At 37.0% G+C, this 27,667-nt stretch overlaps 1 protein-coding gene across 7 annotated transcripts in view; it reads right to left on the reverse strand.

Annotated features, from left to right (window-relative positions):
- Window positions 1–27,667, reverse strand: part of RPAP2 (RNA polymerase II associated protein 2) — an 88,239-nt gene that overhangs the window by 47,272 nt on the left and 13,300 nt on the right. For all 7 annotated transcript variants that reach the window (XM_054476331.2, XM_063664819.1, XM_063664818.1 and 4 more), the window contains 4 exons: window positions 19,313–19,348; window positions 15,597–16,527; window positions 6,532–6,614; window positions 3,583–3,663 (listed from right to left, as the gene is read on the reverse strand). In XM_054476331.2, the coding sequence (XP_054332306.1) occupies window positions 3,583–3,663; window positions 6,532–6,614; window positions 15,597–16,527; window positions 19,313–19,348 (1,131 nt within the window). The remainder of the gene's footprint in view (window positions 1–3,582; window positions 3,664–6,531; window positions 6,615–15,596; window positions 16,528–19,312; window positions 19,349–27,667) is intronic.

The raw sequence follows: 27,667 nt of genomic DNA on the forward strand, positions 1-27,667 counted from the left end.
TTCCTATATACACATCACAACTTTGACAATTACCAACTCCCAGCTAATCATGTTTCTTCTGTACAACCCCATATTCAACACTACTGCTAATCTAGATAATTTTGAAGCAAATCTCAGATGTCATATAATCAAGTCTTTAAATAATGCAGAAAGTAATTAGAAGGGACTTAGAGCCAGAAAATAGGAATGACAGAAAAAAGTCATAATAGTTTATAAGAGGAAAAGGGCAGTTGAATGTCTCCTCATATCTGCAGTGCTGGGATTACAGACATGAGCCACTGTGCCTGGCTGTATTTCTCATTAATAATAATTATATTTTAAAAAACACAAATTAGTCACTACTTATCAATTCTATGGTAGAAAAATAAAGAGGTCCTTAGACGTAGGAGAAAAAAAAAAACTGTGAAGAATCACTACAATAGAAATGTCACTATTACCAGTCTCCATTCAGTAAAAGTTCTAAAATTATTGACTGGCTGCCAGAAGGGAGCAGGCAGGAAAACCAAGGGACTGGGAAGGTCAGTGAGGTATTTGTCCCAAAATTATTATTATTATTTTTTGCATTATGCCCTACAGCAGTAGGTTCTCAGCTTTGACTACCCATTAAAATCACCTGGACAGCATTAAAATCCTGTCTCTTGAATGCCATATGCCAAACCAATTAAATCAGAATCCTTGGGGGATGGGGCAGGGGTTGTTGGGGGGGGTAGGACCCAGGTGGCAATTTTTAAAGGCTCCCTAGGTGATTCTAATAACCTTCCAAATTTGAGCAAATCTCACTGATTAGAAGTATCTGGGATAGACTAACATTTTTTCCCTAAAGTTTCTAGTAACTTTTGAGAACCTCAGAATAGTTTTTTAAAAAAGAGACATCAAATTAGATCTATAGAAAAATATTGTTCTAAAAAATATAGACAAAGTAAATTAAATTGCTAGTTAACCTATTCTACATAAGCTAGATAAAAAATGTGTAGTTGGAGACCATAGGGCTTATTCTAATCTTTTCTGATATGTACAACATAACTTTATCAGTTTGCTCAGAATGGTGATTAAATAAGTGTTGTCTGCAGGAAGGTGAATGGCAAGTCCTTTGAAAATCAATGAAATGGTCAGGAGCTGTGGCTCTTGCCTGTGCCTGTAATCCCAGCACTTTGACAGGCAGCAGGATCCCTTGAGGGCAAGAGTTCAAGACCAGCCTGGGCAACATAGTGAGACTGACCCCTATCTCTACAGAAAACTTAAAAAAAAAATTAGCCAGGCTGCGGCTTGAGCTCAGAAGTTAAGGCTGCAGTGAGCCATGATCGCATCACTGAACTCCAGGCTGGGCAACTGAGCAAGACCCTGTCTTTAAAAAAAAAAAAAAAAAAATCAATGATCAGCCTCTGCCTGATCTGACCTTCATCTTCCCTCACTCGACTTTATGTTAGTATGATGATATTCACTCCCTGATAAATCCTGAACAAATCCTAAACTTCAGTGTTTCCATACTGTGTATATCTATTTAAACTTTATCATCAGTGTAGACAGTTGTTAAATACTTTTTATCTCCTTTTGGATGCATGGTTCTGTGATAGGTGTAAGACAGTGTATCTAAAAAATGTCTCTCATCATTACTAACAGGACACACAGCATGCAGACAAGTTCAGCTTTGGACTTGTTATTTTGCTCAAATCCTCTTTTGGCAAAGGCCAAGGCCAATCTGAGGATTGACATCCCTGAACTTGTGAGTGATCAATAATCTTCAAATTGCATAGTTTTCATGACACCTAATGAGGGTAAAAATCTTAGTAATTAGAACAATCATATCATTCAGTTTATCATTACCTAAACATTCACTTTCAAATATAAACATCCTAGATAAAATGAAGTGAAAATGTCTTTATGTGCTTGTTTTATCAGCCAACTGAAGTGTAAAATACCACAATAATTAATGATGCCTGTGAAAGCTTAATTTTAAGTATAAAACAATCAGTAATAACTTTCAATTATTTAGGAAAATAGAATGATAGTTAATACAAATATTGAATACACTAGATTACTTTCTCAAGAACATATCTTGGGAACAGGTTAATAAAAATTTAAATAATCTAAAACAGAATAATAGAGATTAGATTTTATAATAACTCAAACTTTGCAGAAATGTATTACCTACTAGTAGTCACAACATTAAAGAAAATAACCTTGAAGACCTGTATTTAAATTTCTGTTGGGGAACTGATGATGAATGAAAATCAATGTCCCCTCAAACTATCATGAGTTGGAAAAATTCCCAAATTATATATAAACAACAGATATATAATAATCCAATATAATATCTAATCATGATATTAAAAAGTGTTAAGATAAAACTTAGAGAAAACGGAGATATCCCAAGTACATTTTGTTTACTCAAAGTTCACTACAGAAGACTCTAGAAGAATGTTTTAAGACATCTATAGTTTGGAATCTATGAAGGTTTGATAGTTTAATGTAAATTATTACAAATTATCCTTTTCAGTAGCTGAAGACAATTCTTTGAAGACAAATAATTTTTGAGGTTTGCCTTAAACTATGAATTCTAGATACAAACCTCTTTCTAGTAAAAGCCTTATTGAAAAACTTTTTCCTGAATTACTTTTGGCATACAAAAAGGTTACTGATGTTTTTAAATTTGCCAGTTTAAAATGATGTCTATTAGGTGTTACTAATGTACAGTATGTGACTGCAAGAGAAATCTAACAGCTGACTGTGCCAAGAAACTGTTCCTGTACTGTAATTTTACACTTCTAAAATCTGACTGCTATTGTTGACAACAATAAACTATAATAATAAATATATATGATAAATTTCTTGGATGAATGAATTCTTCCACCCTAGAAGTTTATTCTGTGTCAGTGCAACATTAGCCAAAGGCAAATGTTAATTTTAATATTTGGTCACTGGCATTTGGCTGAAATGTGTATTTGGTACACCTCTACTAATAAGGCATTTAGAGGCTTATTGCTATGCTTCTTGGTAGAGAGAACCTAGTCTTAGCCTGATTATTTTTATCTTGATAGTTTTAGGAAAAATCACAACAGTTTCACTCACAATTGATATCAATTCTCTATTCTCCTTTCCTTTATAGTTTTTAGCACTTTAAGTCTGTTCTGTGTAATTCAATATTAAATTGCCCACTGTCTTGTACTGTTTACTGTACTCACATGATCTTCACACATGAGAGTTCTTCCTTTAGGGTGGCACTGTGTTTCTTTTACATTACCCATAGTGCCTGGTGCAGTGTGGGTCAGCCAATATATATTTACTATTTCACTTAAACCCATAGTATTACTGGCTTTGCATCATAGATATAATTTTACTTCTCAATTTTAGGCTATTCCATAAATAAACTATCCAAAGTGAAATATATAATGGCTTGAGCAAATAAAGGTTGCATTCAATAGAAGAGAGAAATAATGTTTAGTGGAGGAGAAAATAGAATACTGTATTTAGATCTGTGACATTGAAAGGTAAGTCACTTACTTTCTCTGTGCCTTTGGATTCTGCAAGGCAATAAATAAAGTCAAAATAATTGAGAAGGATAATTGTAATATAAATACTAACCTGAAAGTTCGAACAAGATTTTTAAGTTGTGTGTAAATATCTCCCAATGTAATCTGAAGAGGAACCAGAAGCCCAGGCAATCTGAAAATTAAAAAATTACATTTATTTTAAAACAAAATTATATGGAAACTTTTTTTGGGTCATGCCTAGATCTGAATTTTCCATAGGTAATAATGGCATTTAGGTGGAAGCAGTCATGATTTAAAGGTTAACCTAGGTTATGATTGGTGAGAACTCATAAGGAAACATTCATAGTAACCCCACACTCCACTTTGTAGTCTGTTACTGAGTGTGAAGCACTGAAACACAAAATCATTTTGGCAGTTATTTAAATTCTTGTCCGTAGTTTTACTTACCTGTTTATTTTCAAACATTAGACCAAGATGGAAAGAACACAACTGCCCCCAAAATGGTCCAATCTGAGAGTGTGGTATATTTTTCCTTACTAAATCCCCATGGTGGGAGTGAAAATTAGTACCTTTTTAGGAAGCAATTTGACAATATATATTAACAGTTTAAATGTGTTTGACCCAACAGTTTTACTATGAAAAAAATTTAATCTAAGGAAATAATCAGATGAACATAAAAAATATGCTTGTTGCAGAAATAGTTTTAGTAGTGAAAAATCAGAAACAAATGTGTATCAATAGGTGATTGGTTAGATAAATTATGCTATACCCATTTAATAGAATAAGACATTTAAAATAATGTGAATCTATTTTTTAATATAAAAAGATATTCATGATAGATGTGAAGTGAAAAATGTACATAGTATTATCTTATTTTTATAAAAATGTATTATACCATTGTACTTCATATATAATATATATCAAGCATATTTCATTCCTTCTAGGTTTATCCACAGGGAGAACCAAATAGAATGAATATACATATGCCATATATATGTCAGGGATATACATCAAAATATTAGTAGTAGTTATTGTTGAGTGGTGGGATTACAGGTAATTTTTACTTCCTTCTTTAAACCATTCTGTACTGCCTCATTATCTAAAGTATGTGTTACTTTATTTTTTTTAAGCTTCTTTTTAAGACCAGTGTGATAGTATAAAAAGTTTCACACATGTTCCAAAATAGAAAGAATAGTAATAATCCCATATATCTATTTCCAGATTCAATTTCTTAATTTTTGCTACATTTGCTTCATTTTTCATTCCCTTCAGCACCCAGGCTGGAGTGCAGTGGCATAATCCAAATGACAGGCAATAACAAATGCTGGTGAGAAATGTGGAGAAAAGGGAACCCTCATTCAGTGTTGGTGGGAATGTAAATTAGTACACCCACTATGGAGAACAGTTTAATCACGAACATAATCATAGCTCACTGTAGACTCAAACTCTTGTGCTCAAGTCATCCTCCACTTTAGCCTCCTGAGTAGTAGCCCCACAACACTCGATTAATTTTTATTTTTATTTATTTTTTTGAGATGGGAGTCTCACTCTGTTGCCCAGGCTGGAGTGCAGTGGCGCGATCTTGGCTCACTGCAAGCTCCGCCTCCTGGGTTCAGGCCATTCTCCTGCCTCAGCCTCCTGAGTAACTGGGACTACAGGCACCTGCCACCACACCCGGCTAATTTTTTTTGTATTTTTAGTAGAGATGGGGTTTCACCGTGTTAGCCAGGATGGTCTCGATCTCCTGACCTTGTGATCCGTCTGCCTCAGGCTCCCAAAGTGCTGGGATTACAGGCATGAGCCACCGCGCTCGGCCTAATTTTTATTTTTATTTTTGTAGAGATGGGGTCTTACTATGCTGCTCAGGCTGGTCTTGAACTCCTGGCTTCAGGTGATCCTCTTGCCTCAGCCTCCCAAAGTTCTGGGATTACAGGCATGAGCCACCACACCTGGTACTTTTTTTTCTTATTTTGTAGTAATATTTTAAAGTAAATCCCTGTCGTCATGTCATTTGACCCCTGTTTCCATTTTTATCTCTAAATACAAAGGCACTTTCTTATATAATCACAATAAAATGATCATAACCATCCAAATTAACAATTCCTTAGTGTCATCTAATATACAACATATTTAATTTCCTCTGATACTCTAAATAAACACTTTTTACAATTGGTTGGTTCAAATAAAAAACCAAAAAAGGTCTAACTTTGATAATGAGAAAAAAACCCAACAGCTTTCATAAACAAACAACAAAAAACTCCTATACCATAATTAGTTTTGTCTTCACTCTTCATGCCTTGGTTAATGTGAAATGTTTTCTGTATTTTCAAACTGCTACAAAATAAAACTTCATATTCACAACCCTTAAATAATGACTGACACACTTTTCCATGTTTTCTGCTAAAATAAGAAAATGCAGATCGAAAAGTTCAACACAGCCCTCATACCTCTGGAAAAAAAAATCTTCAAGTTCTTTTTGAAAGAAAAACCAAGATAGCAATTTTTAAATGTCATTTATGACTGGGCTAATTACAAGAACAATAATTTCCACCACGGGAAGTTTAAAGCTAAAGTGCAACGTTGAATTGAACAAAAACTCATGTTGCTGAGTGTGAAATGGTTCTAAGGATATGCATGCAGAGTGAGTTAACAGACCATTAAAACTTTGTAATAACATCTTATTTGCATCTGAAACTGCTGTGACACATTTACCGCAAATCAGTATTTAAATGGGTCTAGCTTTGATATTTTTTCCCTGACTTCACTGATTAAGTGGGAGTAAGGTAGTTTGGTCTTCTAAACCCACAATCTCAACCTTCCTCTTTATGATGTGCCTCTGTGTCCTCTACACAAAAATTTGTATTTCTTGGATAAAATGTCTTAACAATCCAAATTTCTTAAGTGAAGAAATCCATGTAAACTTTTCACATTATTTTTCAAAATGTTCAAAATCTGAGGATAATACTTACACATTATGAGCTCATAAATGTCAAGTTAATTTAAAACGACTACAAAGCTGGAATGGCAATTACATACTTACACTTTACTCAACTTTTCAAGTACGATGCGTTTTCTAATCTGGTTCTGGGAACTTGAGTCTATCAGTGGAAAGGTGGAATCATGCTGAATCACATTTTTAAACAAAGCAAAACAGAATCATAAGTTTACATTCTTTCTTTGATAAGTAGAACAATAAATATTATAACACGAAAGTTTATATCTGTGGCACAGTAGGAAAATAACTAGACTTGAGAATTAGATTTAAATTTGAGTATCAACTCAGTTGTTAGGCTGTTGTGAACTTGCTTGAGTCATTTGCCCTCTTTGGAGAGTTAGTTTTCTCATCTTTATAACTGGGATATTAATACCTCCTTTATTAAATAATAAAATGTAAACAAAAAGATTCTGTAAACTGCTAAGTGCTGTACAAATGTAGGGGATTAAAATATTAAAATTAGCAAATACTACAAATATATTATGAGGAGTTCAGTCATTATGTCATTTGACCCCTAACCATTCTAGAAATGGCAGACAAGATAATTCAAACCGACTCTCTCTGAGAACTGAAAAAAGTTGGGGGAAAACAATCCACATTTGTTTGAAACACATTTGTTAGCATCAGAGAGCTAATGAGGCTATAAAGAATTACAGTCTGAGATCCTGGAGAAGGTAATTACAGATAGAGCACTAATTTTCTATTTAGATATTGAGAAACTGAGCAGTTTTGCTAATAAAAAGAGTTCAGGGTATCCTTCAAGAAGGGAGGGGTATGGGCAACCTTCCCCAAATATGAGACCAGGACTTGGAAAGACCGTACTATAGGAATAACAATAAGAATAGGAAATAGACTAGTTCTTTCAGGGAGTGAATCCCACCTTGAAATCATCTTAATCTTTGATTACATTACAGTGACATGGAACTGCTACAAATCATGTCAGAAGCAAATATAAATCTATTCTAGAGGAAGATAACATCATCCTGAGTCTCCAGTTATCTCTGTAATTTTTAATATACAATGTTTGGCATGTAATAAAACAAGACAATATGATAAAAATCTGAAACAGTCTACAGAGATCAATCCTCAGGGAATCTAAATAATGAAGTTATCAGCATTATTTAAAATACATGTTTAATATATTCAAAGAAAAATTATAAGGTTGAAAATTTTTGACAGACAACTGGAAACTACATAAAATAACAAAATGAAAACCCTAGAACAGAAAAATACAGTATTTAAAAGTAAGAACTAATGGGTAGACATAAAAGCATAGTAGAAATGGCTGAAGAGAGAATGCTGAATAAGAAAATATCCAGAATGAAGCACAGTCACCACTCCCCAAACATATAATGTAAAGCACAAAGGAGATTAAGAGACCTACAAGATACACTAAAAAAAAGACTAAAGAGAAGAGGCAGAATTGAATAGAAGCAATATCTAAGAGATAACTGGGAACATTCCAAAACTTACAAAAAAAACCTCAAAAGAAGCTAGAGGAAGAAAACACAATACTTTCAAAGGAGTAGCAATAAGAGATACAAATGGAAGCCAAAAGACAAGGGAATGATATTTTCAATGGGCTGAAAGAAAATAACTGCTCATCTAAACTTCAATATAGAAAAATATCTTTCAAAAGTGAAAGTAAAATAATTTTCTGACAAAGAAAAATTGAGAAAATTCATTATTAACTGATACTAAGAGAAGTATATTCTTCAGGCACAAGGCAAATGATCTCAAAGATGGAAGAATGGGGATAGAAGAAGGAATGAAAAACAATGAAAGAGTAATTAATTGAATAAATCCAGCTGAGTATTGGCTATAAATAATCTTGCAATATATTTGAAATTTAGAGAAACTAAAAATATCCAATAATAGAACATAAGTCAAGAGGTATAGATGGAGTTAAATCATTCTAAGGTGCTAATTGTCCAGGAAGCAATAAAAGTATTAACTTACATTAGACTTTAATAAGACAAAAATTCAGGTTTTAACACTTAGGGTAACCATTTAATGATCAGTAAAAGAGTATATAAAAACAATTTAACAGAGGCTAAAAAATGGAATAATGATTCAATGCAAAAGAAAGCAAGAGAGAAAAGGAAGACAGAATAAGTGGGACACATAGAGGAGTGAGATGGTAGATTTAAACCCAAATACTGTATACCAATTGTGACATGAAATGCGAATAGATTAAATTCTCCACATAAAGGACAAAGATTATCAATCTAGACAGACTGTCCTTGACCACATTAATACAAGAATGTTAATGTCGGCAAAGTAGACTGTAAAGAAAAAAAACAAATAGAAAGGTTGCTCCATAGTGATATGAGTTTCAATTTACCAGGAAGACATAACAATTTTACATTTATACCCAATAACATGGTCTCAAAAAGTAAAATTTGCAGAACTAAAAGTAGAAATAATCAATCCACAATTAAGGTGAGAGATTTTAACTCATCTTTCTCAGTGACTGATGGAATGAGCAGACCAAAACCGAAACCCAAACCACCACACCCCAACAGTGCTTCTCAAATGTTAATGTGCATGCTCATCTTCTGGGGATCTTGTTAAAAAGTAATTCTCATTCAGTAAATATGGGGTGGGGATAAGAGTCTGCATTTCTAACAAGCTTCTAGATGATGTTGACGCTGCTGGTTCCATGGACCACACATTGTATAGTAAGCACTGTATTAGTCTATCTTTGTGTGTTTCTGAAAATTTCCATAACAAAAACTTTTTAAAAATTGACTACCCACAGGCCAGGCGTGGTGGTTCACACCTATAATCCCAGCACTTTGGGAGGCTGAGGCAGGCAGATCACTTGAGGTCATGAGTTCGAGACCAACCTGGCCTGGCCAACATGGTGAAACCGCGTTTCTACTAAAAATACAAAAGTTAGCCAGGCATGGCGTGGGTGCCTGTAATCGCTCGAACCCAGGAGGCGGAGGCTGCAGTGAGCCAAGATGGCACCATTGCACTTCAGACTGGGCAACAGAGAAGATTCCATCTCAAAAAAAAAAAAAAAAAAAAAAAAAAAAATTGACAACCTACAAAGAAAATCAGAGGAAAAGATAGTTCAATGGGTGATCTTCTAAACATTTAAAGAACTAACATTAATTTTAGACACATTCTTCCAGAAATGGAGGGAACATTTCCCAACTTGTTTTACCAAATGATTACAACCAAAACCTGATAAAGATATTACAAGAAAGGAAAATTATAGGCAGTGCCAGGTATCTTCATTCTGAACAATTTTCACCCTTTTCCACCTGTCTTTGTACTTCAGAAGGCTGATCTGCATGGGCTGCATCAGTGGGCTTCCTTGCTCTCTGGCTTTTATCTCAGTTTTGCCAATGAAGAATAAGGAACTGGATGGTGCAGAAGTCATTCCCGCTTGGTCCACTACACGCAGCACTTCCTTGGTACAAGACCTCGTGGTCCACTCCTACCTTTTTCCTTGAGGTCTAGGGGTGGTGAGGGCTCTCAAACTATGATTAGTGTATTATTCCCTTGGTTTCCTTCATTCTGACCACATTTTCACACTTTGGAAAACAGTCCCATAATTAAACTTTCCTCAGATTACTTAATTTGTACCATGTGATTTATGATGAGACCATGACCAATTCATACGCTAATGTCACTCATTCTGAAAATATGTGCAAAAATTCTAAGGCAAATATTAGGAGGACCAAATCCAGTATTATATAAAAAGGCTATTATAGCTCAATCAAATTGAGTTTATTATAAGAATGCAAAGTTGGTTTAATATTAAAAATAAATGTTAGGTCTGGGAAAAAATAGCAGATAGGAGGTAGGACTAACTTGCAGTTCCCACTTGGTCGGACAGAGCGGCATGTGGAGACTCCCATCATGAACTTTTGCTCCAAGAACTACCACAGAAACATACCAGAAAAGGCAAGGAACTGTGAGTCAGCTTGCTTTCTCAGCTGGGAGGCCTGTAGCCTGGGGCAAGTTCTCAGCCCTGCTCATCAGCTGCCTGGAAATAAACTTGGTGCTGTTGTGGGGGCACGGTGGGAGTGAGTCTGACCTTTTAGGCTGCAGGCTGTGTGGAAGCTGGGTGAGGCCTGTGGTTGCCAGCTTTCCCCCACTTCCCTAGTGACCTGTGTGACACAGCAGAGTTAGCCATAATCCCCCTGGGAACACAACTCCATTGGCCTGGGAATCACACAATGGTACCCCCAACTGATGGTCTTTCTCTACTGGCCCTGGTAGCCGAAGACAAAGGACTTAATCTCTTGGGAGTTCTATGGCCCTGCCCACTGCCTGACCCCAGAGCAAGCTTGTATCCTCCCTATCCTACTGCAGCTGATGCACTCTTGAAAGCACCACCTCCTGGCTGGAGGCCAACCAACACAAAACCAGTGCACTTAAAAAAAATACAATTAAGGACCCTCACAGAGTCCACTTCACTCCCCTGTACCTCCACTGGAGCAGGTGCTGGTATCCACAGCTGAAGACGGATCACATCACAGGACCCTTTGCAGACACTCCCTAGTAGCTGCCAGAAGCCTGGTAGCTCTGCTGGGTGGCTAGATCCAGAAGAACAATAACAATCACTGCAATTTGGCTCTCAGGAAGCCCCATCCCTAGGGAAAGGAGGAGAGCACCAAATCAAGGGAGCACTCTGTGGGACAAAAGAATCTAAATAGCAGCCCTTGAGTCCCAGATCTTCCTTCTAACAGTCTACCCAAATGAGAAGGAACCAGAAAAACAATTCTAGTAATATGACAAAACAAGGATCTTTAAGAACCCAAAACATCACACTAGCTCACCAGCAATGGATCCAAACCAAGACAAAATCTCAGAATTGCCAGAAAAAGAATTCAGAAGGTCAATTATTAAGCTAATCAAGGAGGCACCAGAGAAAGGTGAGGCCCAACTTAAAGAAATCAAAAAAATGATACAGGATATGAATGGAAAAATCTCCAGTGAAATAGATAGCATAAATAAAAAACTATCACAACTTTGGGAAATGAAGGACATACTTAGAGAAATGCAAATGCACTGGAAAGTCTCAGCAATAAAATTGAGCAAGTAGAAGAAAGAACTTCAGAGCTTCAAGACAAGGCTTTTGAATTAACCCAGTCCAACAAAGACAAAGAAAAAAGAATTTAAAAAAATGAACAAAGGCTCCAAGAAGTTTGGGATTATGTTAAACAAACAAACCTAAGAATAATTGGTATTCCCGAGAAAGAAGAGAAATCTAAGTCTGGAAAACATATTTGAGGGAATAATCAAGGAAAACTTCTCCAGCCTTGCTAGAGACCTACACATCCAAATACAAGAAGCTCAAAGAACACCTGAGAAACTCATCATAAAAAGATCATTGCCCCGGCACATAGTCATCAGGTTATCGAAAGTCAAGATGAAGGAAAGAATCTTAAGAGCAGTGAGGCAAAAGCATCAGATAACTTATAAAGGAAAGCCTATCAGATTAACAGCAGATTTTTCAGCAGAAACCCTATAAGCTAGAAGACATTGGAGTCCTATCTTTAGCCTCCTTAAACAAAACAACTGTCAGCCAAGAATTTTGTATCCGGCAAAACTAAGGTTCATAAATGAAGGAAAGATAGTCTTTTTCAGACAAACAAATTCTGAGAGAATTCACCACTACCAAGTCAACACTACAAGAACTGCTAAAGGAGCAATAAATCTTGAAACAAATCCTGGAAATAATACCAAAATAGAATCTCTTTAAAGCATAAATCTCACAGGACCTATAAAACAATAAGACAATAAAAAAAAAAAAAAAGCTGTTCAGGCAACAAATAGCACGATGAATAGAATAGTACCTCACATCTCAATACTAACATTGAATGTAAATGGCCTAAATGCTCCATTTAAAAGATACAGAATGGCAAAATTAATAAGAATTCACCAACCAAGTATCTGCTTTCTTCAAGGGACTCACCTGACACATAAGGATTCGCATAAACTTAAGGTAAAGGGTGGAAAAACATATTCCATGCAAATGGACACCAAAAGTGAGCAGAAGTAGCTATTCTTATATCAGACAAAACAAACTTTAAAGCAACAGCAGTTTAAAAAGACAAAGAGGGATATTATACAATGATAAAAGTACTAGTCCAGTAGGAAAATATGACAATCCTAAATATATATGCACCTAAACCTGGAGCTCCCAAATTTATAAAAGTTACTACAAGACCTAAGAAATGAGATAGAAAGCAACACAATAATAGTGGGGGACTTCAGTACTCCACTGACAGCACTAGACAGGTCATCAAGACCTGTTCCTGAGTGATCACTGGGTCAACAATGAAATCAAAGTAGAAATTAAAAAATTCCACTGTGGTCTGAGAGAATATTTGATATAATTTTGATTATACCCTAGAACAAATGGATTTAACAGATAATTACAGAACATTCTACCCAACAACAGCAGGATATACATTCTATTCATCAGCAAATGGAACAGTCTCCAAGATAGACCATATGATATGCCAGCTGAACTTTGTAACAATTCCAAATGAACAGGAAGTCTCCTGGCCAGAACTCAAGGGAGGGTATGAATCTGGTGTGCAGACTCCACAGGCTGGGAGACGTGAAAGCCCTACTTGTTCTCACAGGTGAGAGGCTGGTAGCCTGGGGCAAGTTCTCAGCCCTTCCTGCCCACTGCCTGTAAACAAACTTGGTGCTGTTTGGAGGGACATGGTGGGAGTGAGACTGGTCTTTTGGGTTGCATGGGAGCTGGGTGAGGCCTGCTGCCAGCTTTCCCTCACTTCCCTGACAACCTGCATGACATGGCAGAGGCAGCCATAATCTTCCTGGAACAGCTCCACTGGCCTGGGAACCACACTCTCATTCCCCACAACAGCCACAGCAAGCCCTGCCCAAGGAGTCTTGGGCTCAGACGCACATGGCCCTGCCCCCATGATGGTCCTTCCCTACCCACTCTGGTAGCTGAAGACAAAGGGCATATATTCTTGGGAGTTCTATGGCCCTACCTACAGCCTGATCTTCCCTATACTACCACAACTGATGCTCTCTTGAAAGTGCCACCTTCTGGCAGGAGGCTAGCCAGCACAAAAATAGTACATTAAACAACTAAAAGTAAGGATCTTCACAGAATCCATTTCACCCCCCTGCCATCTCCACCAGAGCAGGTGCTGGTATCCATGGCTGAGAGATCTGCAGACCTGACCTAAGAGATTATCCAAGTGGTCAATAAGCAAATAAAATAGTGCTGAATTTATTAATCATCACAGAAATGTATTATAATCATAAACCAATACTGCCAGAATGGCTAAAACTAACTATATCAAGTACCAGGGAGGACATGGAGTCAAGGAAACTCCCATATAGTAGTAGTGGAACTGTAAACTGGTACAACCACTTTGGAAAACTGTTTGGCATTATCTAGTATAGTTGCATATATGCATATACGATAACCCAGCATTCCCAGTCCTAGATACTTCAGAAATACATACGCATATTAGCAGAGAGATAAATACAAGAAAGTTCCTAAGAATATTGTTCATAATAGCCCCAAATTGGAAATAGTCTAAATGTCCATCAGCATAAGTAAATGGTATGTTTATATAATGGAATACTATGCAGCAATAAAAGAATGAACTACAGCTATATGCAACAACACAAATGACTCAAAAGTATAATACTGCATGAAATAAATTGGACACCAAGAATATATACTGGAAAAAAAATGACAGAACTAATCTGTGCTAATATAATATTAATTTTGGAAAGAGGTGCTGATTAGGAGGGGATATATATGGGGCTTCTAGTTTACTTGTAATGATCTATTTCTTGGCTTGGGTAGTGATTACATCAGGACATTCATATGTGAATACTCAAGAAATCATATAATTACTATTTGTGTTGTACTTCAATGGAAATGTTTTAACATGTTATGTAACATTTTTGGAAAATGTTATAAATTTTTAAAAGTCAAATTTCAGGGATTATTTTTTCCTTTTTAAGGCTAAAAAGGACAAAATGATAAAATAAGTGATGTCCTATGGTAGGTTTATGCAGCTCAGTGACAGAGATCAATATTTCTCCCAGCTTAATATAAGTTTTGGATGATGTCTAATAATATACTTGAAATGATTTGAAGTAGGGTGCTGGGCCAAGCAACACTCTATAGAAATATATTTCTAAATTTTTTACTACATTTCTACTTCTACTCTCTTTCCAAATCTCCAATGTGCTTTTAAATTTAGAGCCACATTTACTTAGGAATATTTGAGAACAAAGTTTTGTGGTAAAAACAAGGTTATTACCCATTCCTCTTCATGTTAAATGACTTCATTTTCCAGGGAGTACACATCAATCAAAGATGGGTAGTAGAAATAATAAAAGATGCTCTCTAAATCTCAGTGGCACATTTTCAATCTCTACATATGGGTACTATTTACTGAGTACCAATTATATGTCATGTACTGTGATAAATGCTTTACACACATTATCTTTAAAACAAATAACAATTGAGCAAGAGAAGCTATTAATAGTCCCATTTACAGATGAGCAAACAGACCAAGAAACTAATTTTTCATACAGCTAGTAAATGACAAAACAAATTTAGGTCTATCTGAATGTGCTTTCCATTCTCTTTGTCCATTATTTCCCAATAAGTCTCTTTTACAAACTATTTTGATCTATGTTTTCAATGGACATGCTTGCTAAATATTTTCCAATGTAACTACCAAGTCTATTCCATGGCATATACTTCCATTAAACACACACACACACAGACCCCATGTAAAAATCTGAAAGAATACCGAAGAAGAAAAAGCAAGCCTCTTCAGAGGCTTCATTTATTGTATGAAGAATTAGGGAAAACTTTGTCCCACCATTTTGGCTATTTTTACATTAGAAAAAAAATATTGCACACTGATGAAAATTTACTAGGGGTAAACATCAACTTATTTGTAAAATAGTAATGCCAACAGTGGAGATGGCACTGTAAACCAAAAGGCAGAATGACTAAAGAAACTATTTGAAAATTTAACAATTAACTCTTCAATATCCTTCCTGCTCCAAGATTTGCTGTGGTGAGTTTTCCAAATGTTAACGATCTGGAAAAACTCAATGTCTGTAAGACATACCTCTTCTGAGTCTTGTGATTTGGTGGTTTCTTCATCCAAAACATACCGTCCTCTATAAAACTCCCTGATCCTCAGATTTAACTTTTCAGTTTCTTTTTTCAAATTCTCGTAACTTGGCAGTGGTTTAATGGCTGTACCTGAGCCCCTAAAAGGTAAAGACTCATCCAAGCTGTTCTGAGATTCCCTCCAGGCAGGGAAATGACTATCCGGATCTGAGATTATGTCATCTTCATCAAGTTCTTCTTTAACCAGAGAGGCTTCGGGTTTCAGACACACAGAAGCATAATTCTGGCCATACAAAAACCTCAATGTTTCTTCTGTCTTCCACTCAATCAAAGTCTCCTTCAAAACTTTAAGTAAGTTTCTCTTTCCAACTTCAGGACACACCTGCACTGAACTAGAGACTGACCTAGACACTTGGTTTGATTTGGCAAATTTTCTCTTAAAATGCTCTGCACTTTTCTTACTTATGCCTACTAGAGTTATTTCTGACCTACTGTATTCACTTTCAGAATTTTCTGAAGCTTTTAATCTTTCAGGCAAAGTGCTGTTTGAAGAACTCTGAGTATTTACTTTCTGTAAAGGAAGTTCACATGTAGCATCTTTCTCCTGACTATCTAATTTGCAATCGCCTAACTGCTCAGTGACATCTATTACTGTCTGTTCTTTGTCTTTGTGTTTGGAGTTAGCTTTGTGACCAGCTTTCTTTTTCATTGTGCTTTTTTGGTGCAGCTGTGGTCTAATACTTGTAGAATTTGGTCTGTTTCCTGGTAGAATGGAGGAAACAAAGTCTTGCTCATTGTCACTGCTACTATCACTGTGAGTGCTAGAAGAACTAGATTCATATTGCTTTTCAAAGTGGCTAGGATTGTCGATATCTGATGTTTTAATGGCTTTACTGCATAACTGTACTTCTTCTCCAGAATGGCCACTGTAGAATGAAAGAGAAATAAAATAACTAAATAACAAATAGCAAATAAAACCCGAAACAATAGGAAAGTAAAGTACCCCACAGTATTTATACATTGTAACTTTCAAGGTAGAAATTTTTATTCCCTAGACAAAACCTTATTTCTAGGTTCTGATATATAAATTTCAGAAGAAGCCTATAATTTCAGTACATCTGTTAATAATATATTTTTTGATATAGTTCTCCTTCTGTCTTCTTCCTTCGTCTTTTTCCCCCAATTATTTTAAAACTGTTACAGGAGTACAGCAAAACTTTTTTAAAAACTTGATAATGCTATCCTACTGCACTATTTGCATTTGCCTGTTGTTGCAAATATATATATATAAAGTATATATAATATATAAATATATAAAAATATATATATATTTATATGTACACATATTTACATATATAATATATACTTGTACATATATAATGTATACTATATATAATATATAAAGTATATATGTAGTTTAAAAAATATATAATATGAAAAATAATATAAAAATAAATATATATTTTTAAGACAAAGTCTCACTGTGTTGCCCAGGCTGGAGTGCAATGGTGTGAACTCAGCTCACTGCAACCTCTGCCTCCTAGGTTCAAGTGATCCTCCCACCTCAGCCTCCCAAGTAGCTGGGATTACAGGTGGGTGCCACCACGCCTGGCTAATTTTTGTATTTTTTTAGTAGAGATGGAGTTTTGCCGTGTTGGCCAGGCTGGTCACAAATTCTCGGGCTCAAGTGATTTGCCCACCTTGGCCTCCCGAAGTGCTGGAATCACAGGGGTGAGCCACTGTGCCCAGCTGAGCTTTTTATTTTTTATTTTTGTATTTTATTTTATTTTTATTTATTTGAGATGGAGTCTTGCTCTGTCACCCAGGCTGGAGCGCAGTGGCAAGATCTCGGCTCACTGCAACCTCTGCTTCCCGGGTTCAAGTGATTCTCCTGCCTCAGCCTCCCAAGTAGCTGGGATTACAGGTGCACACCACCATGCCCAGCTAATTTTTGTATTTTAGTAGAGACGGGGTTTCATCATGTTGGCCAGGCTGGTCTCAAACTCCTGACCTCAAGTGATCCACCTGCCTTGGTCTCCCAAACTGCTGGGATTACTGGCTGACCTTTAAAAAAGTTTTTCTTTTGAAAACTTTGGCTGAGTGTGGTGATTCACATCTGTAATCCCAGCACCTTGGGAGGCCAAAGCAGGTGGGTCACCTGAGGTCAGGAGTTCAAGACCAGCCTGGCCAACATAGTGAAACCCTGTCTCTACTAGAAATACAAAAATTAGCCAGGAGTGGTGGCACATGCCTGTAGTCCCAGTTACTCAGGAGGCTGAGGCAGGAGAACTGCTTGAACCCAGGTGGCAGAGGTTGCAGTGAGCTGAGATTGCGCCACTGCATTCCAGCCTGGGTGATAGAGTGAGACTCTGTCTTGAAAAAAAAAAAAAAAAGAAAGAAAATTTCATTATTGGTTTCTTAAAAAAAAAAAAAATTACAGGAATTGTGTTTAGATTTGAAAAGATAAAATGATAAAAATAAATGGGTAAACATTTTCTAATTCTGGTTGATTGTTGTACAGAAAATTCTACAGAATGAAAATCACAGGAAAGTCATAGCAGAACAGGTTAGCAAATTAACATTTTTCAATAAAAGATATTTAAATTTGAAAATCCAGAGTTACAACAACATGCTAACAATAAAAGACAAAAGTTTTCCCTGACAATGTTCTTCAATTTCCAGATTAGATTTGAATAAGATGAAGAATTACGAAAGAGGGAAGGTAACAGTAGCTTTGCCAATACAAACTTGAAACAAACAAGGACGCTGTAAAGCACAGACACATATCAAAACTTTAAAAGATCAGGATGAAAAAGACTCTGGGTCAAGAAGCAAGCTGTTGTGGGGAAATGTAAAGGAAAAAAAAAATATACATATATATATAAAAGTTGAAAGCAAGGTCGTGGATGGGAATGAAGAAAAAAGATGAAAATTACTTTAGTCTTAGATACCATCTTTTAGTTAGAATCTAGCCTATATAGCCATGGGGCTGTCTCTTGCATCAGAAGAAAAGTAAAAATAGGTGTAAGCTCAAAAAAATTAGAACAATTTAACTTTCATGTATTTCATACTTTCTCTTGGAGTTTTAAGGCAATTATGTTTTTATACTACTCTGAAGCTATAAAGATATACATCAATAAATAAATATCTCTTATTTGTGCTCAACGCCCTGTGACTAAGGTAGTGACTATTAACTAGGAACATTTATTTTGAGAGTTAAGGGACATGTTTTGAGAGATGGCCATGGTCAGGCAAACAATACCATGAGGAAAGTTTAGAAAGAAAATCACAACTTGGAATTTATATTAATGCTTTAGACGCTCTTTCAAATAATTAAGTAACTGGTACATTACTGGTTTTGAAATCCTATAGGACTATAAAAACCTTTCAACAAATGTAATAGGCACAATTTAGTTGACAAAGAAGCATGGTATCTGAGATGGAGGCTGTGTTTATGTCATATTTCAACAGGTTAAATTAGATTTCCTCGGGAGGAACAGCTGTACAATAAATCATACAGATCAAACACATCATCTTACCATCACAAAAGAAAAAGCTGAACAGGTCAAATATTTCTTTGTGTGGGCTAGAATGGGACACTTACATAATGCATCAGCACAGGAAGTCCAAGAGCTCATATCACTTCGTTCACTCCTAATGTTTCTATTAACATAAATATATAAATGGTAAATGATACTGATTCAACCATACCTTTGTTCTTCCTTTAGCAGTTGAAAATCGGGATGCCTGTAACAAGAACACAGAAATAAAAATTAGGCCAGGTGCGGTGGCTCATGCCTATAACCCCAGCACTTTGGGAGGCTGGGCAGGCGGATCTTGAGGTCAGGAGATCGAGACCATCCTAGCCAACATGGTGAAAACCCATCTCTACTAAAAATACAAAAATTAGCTGGACATGGTGGTGCACGCCTGTAGTCCCAGCTACTCAGGAGGCTGAGGCAGGAGAATCGCTTGAACTGGGGAGACAGAGGTTGCAGTGAGCCAAGATTGCGCCACTGCACTCCAGCCTGGCGACAGAGCGAGACTCCATCTTAAAAAAAAAAAAGAAAAAAATTAAAGGACAAAGTACTCTGAAATTCATCAACAAGAAATCTGGATTAGTCTCTCTCTTACCCAAACTTCACTCACTTTTCAGGGTTAAGTTCAAATTCCACCAGCCCAATAAAGTTTTCCTTGACTAACTTGGACTAAAGTAAATCCCTTCCCTAAATTCCAGAGTCATCATTGTCTGTACAATTAACATAATTAATCATGAACTCCTTTATGGCCTACTACTAGAACCATTACCTAAATGTTTAAATTTTCTTTTTCTTTTTTCTTTACTTTTTTTTTTGAGATGGAGTTTTGCTCTTGTTGCCCAGGCTGGAGTGCAATGGTGTTTTCATGGCTCACTGTAACCTCCACCTCCCGGGTTCAAGTGATTCTCCTGCCTCAGCCTCTCAAGTAGTTGGGATTACAGGCATGCGCCACCATGCCCAACTAGTTTTGTATTTTTAGTATAGATGGGGTTTCTCCATGTTGGTCAGGCTGGTCTTGAACTCCTGACTTCAGGTGATCCGCCTGCCTTGGCCTCCCAAAGTGCTGGGATTATAGGCATGAGCCACTGTGCCTGGCCAATGTTTAACTTTTCATATGTTTAAGTCTGGTTTCTTAACTAGACTATAAGCTCCTTAAAGGCAGAGACTGTTTATAATTCTGTTGGATTTCCTTTACATGGTCAGTAAGACTTTTTGCCTTAATTTCTGAGAAAGCAGTTACATTGGAGTAGTAGCAACCCCCCGCTCCCCACTGCCCCCACCTCAGCCTTCCACAGTGCTGGGATTACCAGGTGTGAGCCACTGCGCCTGCCAGACCTTACAATTTAGTAGAAGAAAAATGCATGTTTTAAGAGCTTTACAGATATTGATCCTCATAACAATGATGTAGCTACTAATATTATCCCCATGTTATAGATAAGGAAACTGAGTACAGAGAGAATAAGCAATTTGCCCAAAATCACACTAGCGTAGGTGGTGAAGCCAGGAATCAAACCCAGACAGTAAAGCTCATAATAACTACATTGTTATTCAAGACAGTATGTGTTAAATGCCATGAGAGATGTATAAGCTGCTACAGGAAATCAGAGAAAAACTTCCTTCTGAGCCAATCAAAAGGAGTTTCAGAGAGGTGTCATTTCAGCTGGGCTTATAAAGATGGATACAGTCTGTATATAAAGGCATTTGAGGCTAATCCCATGAATCTCCACTCTGGGGTATTTACTCTACAAACCTCTCCCTTTTTTCTCTTTTTTTTAAAGCATGTAATCGTGTTTAAATCTACCCAATCTCTTAAAAAAACAAAACAAAACAATCCTTTGATCACACAGCCCCTCCTCATTTCATTGTAAGCCTTTATTAAAGAAGTCTGCCCTCATCATTTTCAACTTCCATATTTCCTACTCAGTTACCAACTTTCTGCCTTCTGGAATCTGTACTCATTTCTCTCCTGAAATGGCTCTCGCTGAGATCACCAATTACTATAAGACTGCTAATAGATATTTTTCAGGTTTTTTTAAGGTAGAGGGAAAATAATCAATATGAAAGGATATCTCAAAGGAGGCAGAATACAAATAAATCATAAAGCAAGGCCCAGGAGAGAAAGTGGAATCAGTAAGATAAAGGAGGGTACTTTATTGGCAATGAGGCAGAGAAATGAGAGCCCATATGAAGAAAATAATGTTGAAGGAGTTTCTGCTGGATGCCCTCAATTGGTTCAGTAAAGTGGGTTAAACTATCTACTATGGTTGGTGGTTGGTTCAAAGTTTGAGAGTAGAAAAGGTCTATTCTATAGTCAGTAAGAAAGAAAAAAAAGGTGGGAAAAACATAGTAGAGAGAACAGGGCCAAAGGAATACAACGAATGTAGGCTTGGATATCAGACAGACCTGGGTTTAAATCCCAAATCTGTATATAACTAAGTGTCCTTGGGTGAGTCACCATACCACTCTGAGCCTCAGTTCCACCATCCATAAAGTGAGTAACATAATATTTCCCTAGGGATACTAAGAGGATTGAATTAAATGAGATAGCTTATCTAAAGTGCTAATGGTCTTATTTGAGAACTTTCCCCAAAATGTTCAGCAAGCTAAATAGGAAAAAAGTATGACTGGAGGTCGGGAAGGTGGACATGGCAGAAGGTTAAGGGAGAAAGAATCTACAATTGTTTAAGAGGACACTGTAATCACTGACTGTAGAGCTCAAGAAAACAAAAGAGGGTCTGCCAACTCAGAATAGAGCTAGGCTAGAGATAGGAGGTCAAAATGAGGTCACAAAGCAGACTCAGGAGTGATAGCTGCAGATTGAGATAGAGGTTGTGGTCAGAGACGGGAAGCTCTTATTTCAAGATCTTGAAGGCAGAATAGTTCTAAACAAGAATGAGGTCCAAGTGTAGCTCAATCAGATGGTAATCAAAATATATAAACATTACTGTAAATTATGAATGCAATTTAAGACAGCTTTATGCAACATCTCCTGCTATACAACTTGTTATTTTTTGAGAATTAAAAGAAAATTGTATCTTTAAAGAAGGCAAGGGAAAAAGCATAAGGTAAGCATCACCTACCATATGCTAGGTGGATTTTTTAAATTGTGGTAAAATTTACCGTTTAATACATTTTTAGGTATATAGTTCAGTAGCATGAAGTATATTTACACTGTTGTGCAACTATCCCCACCATGCATCTCCAGCACTTTTTCATCTTCCCAAACTGTCTGCTAGATGGTTTTACACATTATTTCATTTAATCCTCACACAATTTACAACTCTATTTTTATTTTTTATTTTTTTTGAAACAGAGTCTCACTCTGTTGCCTGGGCTGGAGTGCAGTGGCACAATCTCGGCTCACTGCAACCTCCGCCTCCCAGGTTCAAGCGATTCTCCTGCCTCAGCCTCCTGAGTAGCTGGGATTACAGGCACCCGCCACTACGCCCAGCTCATTTTTTGTATTTTTAGTAGAGATGGGGTTTCACCATGTTGGCCAGGCTGGTCTCAAATTCCTGACCTTGTGATTCGCGCGCCTTGGCCTCCCAAAATGCTGGGATTACAGTTGTGAGCCACTGCACCGAGCCTTCAACTCTATTTTTATAGATGAGGAAACCGAAGTTTTGAGAGGTTAAATGACTTCCTAAGATCACATAGCTAACAAGTAGTAAATCTAGGATTCGAATTAGGCCAAGCCCTTTCTATATCCTGTTGCGTCTATTTAGTGTTAGAAAAAGACCCAAAAAAGTTGCAAGGATACCATCTTTGCTTAAAGACCCAAAAAAGTTGCAAGGATACCACCTTTGGTTAATCCCTTTCACAGGAACTCAATATACTTTACAAACTATTTTCTTCTCCTTTGTGTAATTTTTCTAAGAACTAAACTCAACATTGTTTCTAGATGTCAATTATCTTAAAGGAACCTTAAATACCTTCCCTCGTCCCCAATCTATAAAGAATGGTACCTGACACTGAAATAAACTAGATTCAAGATTCAATATAAAATTCCAGTTTGTTTTTGCTATGTGCTGTTTTAGAAAGAATGAAGCACCAAGTTACATTGCTCTTTCTTTTCTATCCTTTCTTAGATGAAATCCAAATTTCTTTCGTTTGAAGAGAAAGTGCCATTTCTCTTCCAGCTAAGTATTTTCTATTATCTTCCCACAATTTTTGTTGTCCTGAAGATAGTTATGAAAGCTCAGTTTAAAAAACAAAAATATGTAACCATCCTAGTTAAAGAATGCTTGTAAGCTGTTTCTTTATAAACATTTTCATCTTACTTTCACTAAGGTATAAATTAGATGATTGGTTTTCATTTTAGCAAAGTAAATCTAAAACTAGAAATAACTTATGCCAAAGAACTTAGTGGATATATGTACCTATTTATATATATGTGCATATATATCACTTGGAATATGCATGTTATATATAAACCGACAGAAGCAGCAGGTATTGTGAGAACTTTTCAAATCTATTTTGAGACATGTCAAACCCTGTTTCAGAAAGCTTTTATTCTGCATACCAAGCAACAGAGGTGGCTGTTCAGGAAGAGGTTATAGTTGTTCTGCAGAGGTTTTTGGCTTCCGCACCTCTGAGATTCTACTGTTTACTGCCAAGAAGCAACGTGTGAAATCCCCTACTCTGGACCAGATGATGGCGCTTTTAGCTCTGTCAGCATTAACCATTCACCCCAATTTCATCTTTAAAATCATAATTTGATTTTCCACATTTGTCCTTCTTAGATTTAAGATTTTAGGTTACAATTCAGGAGACTTCCCACCTTCAAAGGCTTGTCAGAGCCTACATTTAGCCAAACAGGATTTATAACTGCAACTATATAATTACCTATATGAGCACACTGTCTCAGAGCATCAAAACTCTATGTGGTCTGTTTCTGGCCACCAAGTGGGTGAAAAATTTCTAACTCACAAGATGAGAAGCATCACAGTGCGTCACGACCCAGACCATTCTAAGTCAATGTTTTGTCTCTAACAGGGTATCAGGAGACATTTTGTGAGAACCACTGTTAGTCTCCATGACATTACGGATCTACTCCAGATATTTTACATACCTTAAAGATGAGGAGCTAGAAAACCTCCAAGGCCCTTTCTGACTCCAAAACCTTATAAAAGTATGGAGGTAGAATTTATGAATTTGTCTAAATCTTAAATTTATTTAAACATCTATACCAATGAGGTAGTGAGCTTACTGTGATATAAAGATATTACTCTTATAAATTTTAAGGGATATTGTTTGGTTTTGGTATCCTAAAATCTGGTAAATAAATTTATACAAGCATACCTTATTTAACTGTGCTTTCCTTTACTGCACTTTGCAGATACTGCATTTTTTACAAATTGAATGTTTGTGGTAACTGCGTCTGCCAGTCTATCAGCACCATTTTTCCAACAAAATGTGTTCTCTGTGTCACAGTTTGGTAATTACCATATTTCAAACTTCATTATTATCTGTTATAGTAATATGTGGTAATTTTTTATGTTACTGTTGTAATTGCTTTGGGGTACCATGAACCAAGCCCACATAAAATGTCAAACTTAATTGATAAATGTGTGTGTTCTGACTGATCCACCAACCAGCTGTTCACCCATCTCTCTTCCTCTTCTCAGGCCTCCCTATTCCTTGAGACACAACAATATTGAAATTAGGCCAATTAGTAACTTTACAATGGAAGACTCACTGACATTGAATACTGCTTTTCCTTTAAATTTTTTTTTTCTTGAGACTGCAACAAGACAAGACCTCTGTCTCTCTGAAAAGCTAATTTCTATTTATTTATTTATTATTTTGAGACAGAGTCTCGCTCTTCACCCAGGCTGGAGTGCAGTGGCACTATCTCGGTTCACTGCAACCTCTGCCTCCCGGGTTCAAGAGATTCTCGCACCTCAGCCTCCGGAGTAGCCGGGATTACAGGCGTGAGCCACCATGCCCGGTTAATTTTTGTATTTTTAGTAGAGACGGGGTTTTGCCATGTTGGCCAGGCTGGTCTCAAACTCCTGACCTCAGGTGATCCACCTGCCTTGGCCTCCCTAAGTGCTGGGATTACAGGTGTGAGCCACCACACCCAGCCTTTTTTTTTTTTTTTTTAATTTATTGAGATGGAGTCTCACTCTGTTGCCCAGGCTATAGTGCAGTGGCACCATCTCGGCTCACTGCAACCTCTGCCTCCTGGGTTCAAGTGATTCTCCTGCCTTAGCCTCCCAAGTAGCTGAGATTACAGGTGCATGCCACCACCTATTTTTGTATTTTTAGTAGAGACGGGGTTTCACCATGTTGGCCAGGCTGGTCTCGAACTCCTGACCTCAAGTGATCCACTGGCCTTGGCCTCCCAAAGTGCTGGATTACTGGTGTGAGCCTCTGTGTCCAGCTGTAATCTAAGATTCTATCAGTTGTGAGATCCATTTCAATTGCACAGATGTTAAAAATGTAAAAATGTATGCAACTTAGAATAAATAAAATGCAAAAATTTAGAATTACTAAATGTAAAAAAAAAAAAAAACCCAAAAACCAAAAAACAACAGCAACAGCAACAACAACAAAAAAACCCTTACAATGGCCTCTGAGTGTTCAAGTAAAAGGAAGAGTCACACATCTTTCACTTTAAATCAAAAGCTAGAAATGATTAAGCTTAGTGAGGAAGGCATGTCAAAAGCTGAGACTGGCCAAAAGCTAGGCCTATTTTGCCAGTACACAAGTTGTGAATGCAAAAGAAAAGTTCTTAAAGGAAATTTAAAATGCTAGTCCAGTGAACACAAAAAAGCAAAACAGCCTTATTGCTGGTATAGAGAAAGTTTTAGTGGTCTGGATAGGTTAAACCAGCTACAACATTCCCTTAAGCCTAATCCAGAGCAAGGTTCTAACTCTCCTCAATTCTGTGAAGGCTGAGAGAGGTAAGGAAGCTGCAGAAGAATAGGTAGAAGATAGCAAAGTTTGGTTCATGAGATTCAAGGAAAGAAGCCATCTCCATAAGATAAAAGTGCAAGGTGAAGCCACAAGTGCTGATGTAGAAGGTACAGCAAGTTATCCAACAGATCTAGCTAGGAGCACTGATGAAGATAGCTACACTAAACAAATTTTCAATGTAGACAAATCAGCCTTATATTGGAGGAAGATGCCATCTAGGGATTTCATAGCTATAGAGGAGAAGTAAATATGTGGCATCAAAGCTTCAAAGGACAGGATGACTCTCTTGTTAGGGGCTAACGTAGCTGGTAACTTTAAGTTGAAGCCAATGCTTATTTATTATTCTGAAAATCCTAGGGCCCCTAAGAATTACGCTAAATCTACTCTGCTTGTGTTCCATAAATGGAACAGCAAAGCCTAAACGACAGCACATCTGTTTACAGCATGGCTTACTGAATATTTTAAGCCAACTGTTGAAACCTACTGCTCAAAAAAAAAAAAAAAAAAGATTCCTTTCCAAATATTACTGATTATTAACAATGTACCTAGTCACCCAAGAGCTCTGATGCAAATGTACAAGATTAGTGTTGTTTTCATGCCTGCTAACACAATATCTGTTCTGCAGCCCATGGGTCAAGGGGTAATTCCAACTTTCAAGTCTTAAGACATACGTTTCCTAAAGGTATAGTTGCCATAGAGTGATTCCTCTGATGGATTTGGGCAAAGTAAATAGAAATCCTTCACGAAAAGATTCACCATTCTAGATGTCATTAAGAACATTTGGGACTGGGCGCAGTGGCTCATGCCTGTAATCCCAACACTTTGGGAAGCCAAGGTGCATGGATTACTTGGGGCCAGGAGTTCGAGACCAGCCTGGCCACCATGGCAAAACCCCCATCTCTACTAAAAATACAAAAATAAGCCAGGTGTGGTGGCATGCCTGTGGTCCCAGCTACTTGGGAGGCTGAGGCACGAGAATCGCTTGAGCCTGGGAGGTAGAGGTTGCAGTGAGCTGAGATTTCGCCACTGAACTGGGGAGGCAGAGGTTGTAGTGAGCCAAGATCATGCCACTGCACTCCAGCCTAGGTGACAGAGTGAGACTCTGTCTGAAAAAAAGAAAAAAGGAAAAAAAAAAAAAAGAACATTTGGGATTCATGGGAGGAGGCCAAAACATCAACATTAACAAGTGCTTGGAAGAAGTTGATTGTAACCCTAATGGATGACTTTGAGGGGTTCAAGACTTCAGTAGAGGTAGTCACTATGGATATGGTGGAAATAGCAAGATAAGAATTAGAAGTGGAGCTTGAAGATGTGACTGAATTGCATCAATCTCATAATCCAACTTGAACGGATATGCAGCTGCTTCTTATGGATGGGCAAAGAAAGTGGTTTCTTGAGATGGAATCTACTCCTGATGAAGGTGCTGTCAATATCGCTGAAATGGTAACACAAGATTTAGAATATTCCATAAACTTAGCTGATAAGCAGCAATAAAATTTGAGAGGACTGACTTCAAATTTTTTTTTTTTTTTTTTTTTTTTTTTTTTTGAGACACGGTCTTGCTCTGTTGCCAAGACTGGAGTGCAGTGGTGTGATCTAACTCACT

Source organism: Pongo pygmaeus, chromosome 1, assembly GCF_028885625.2.
Source record: "Pongo pygmaeus isolate AG05252 chromosome 1, NHGRI_mPonPyg2-v2.0_pri, whole genome shotgun sequence".
Lineage (NCBI taxonomy): Eukaryota > Metazoa > Chordata > Mammalia > Primates > Hominidae > Pongo > Pongo pygmaeus.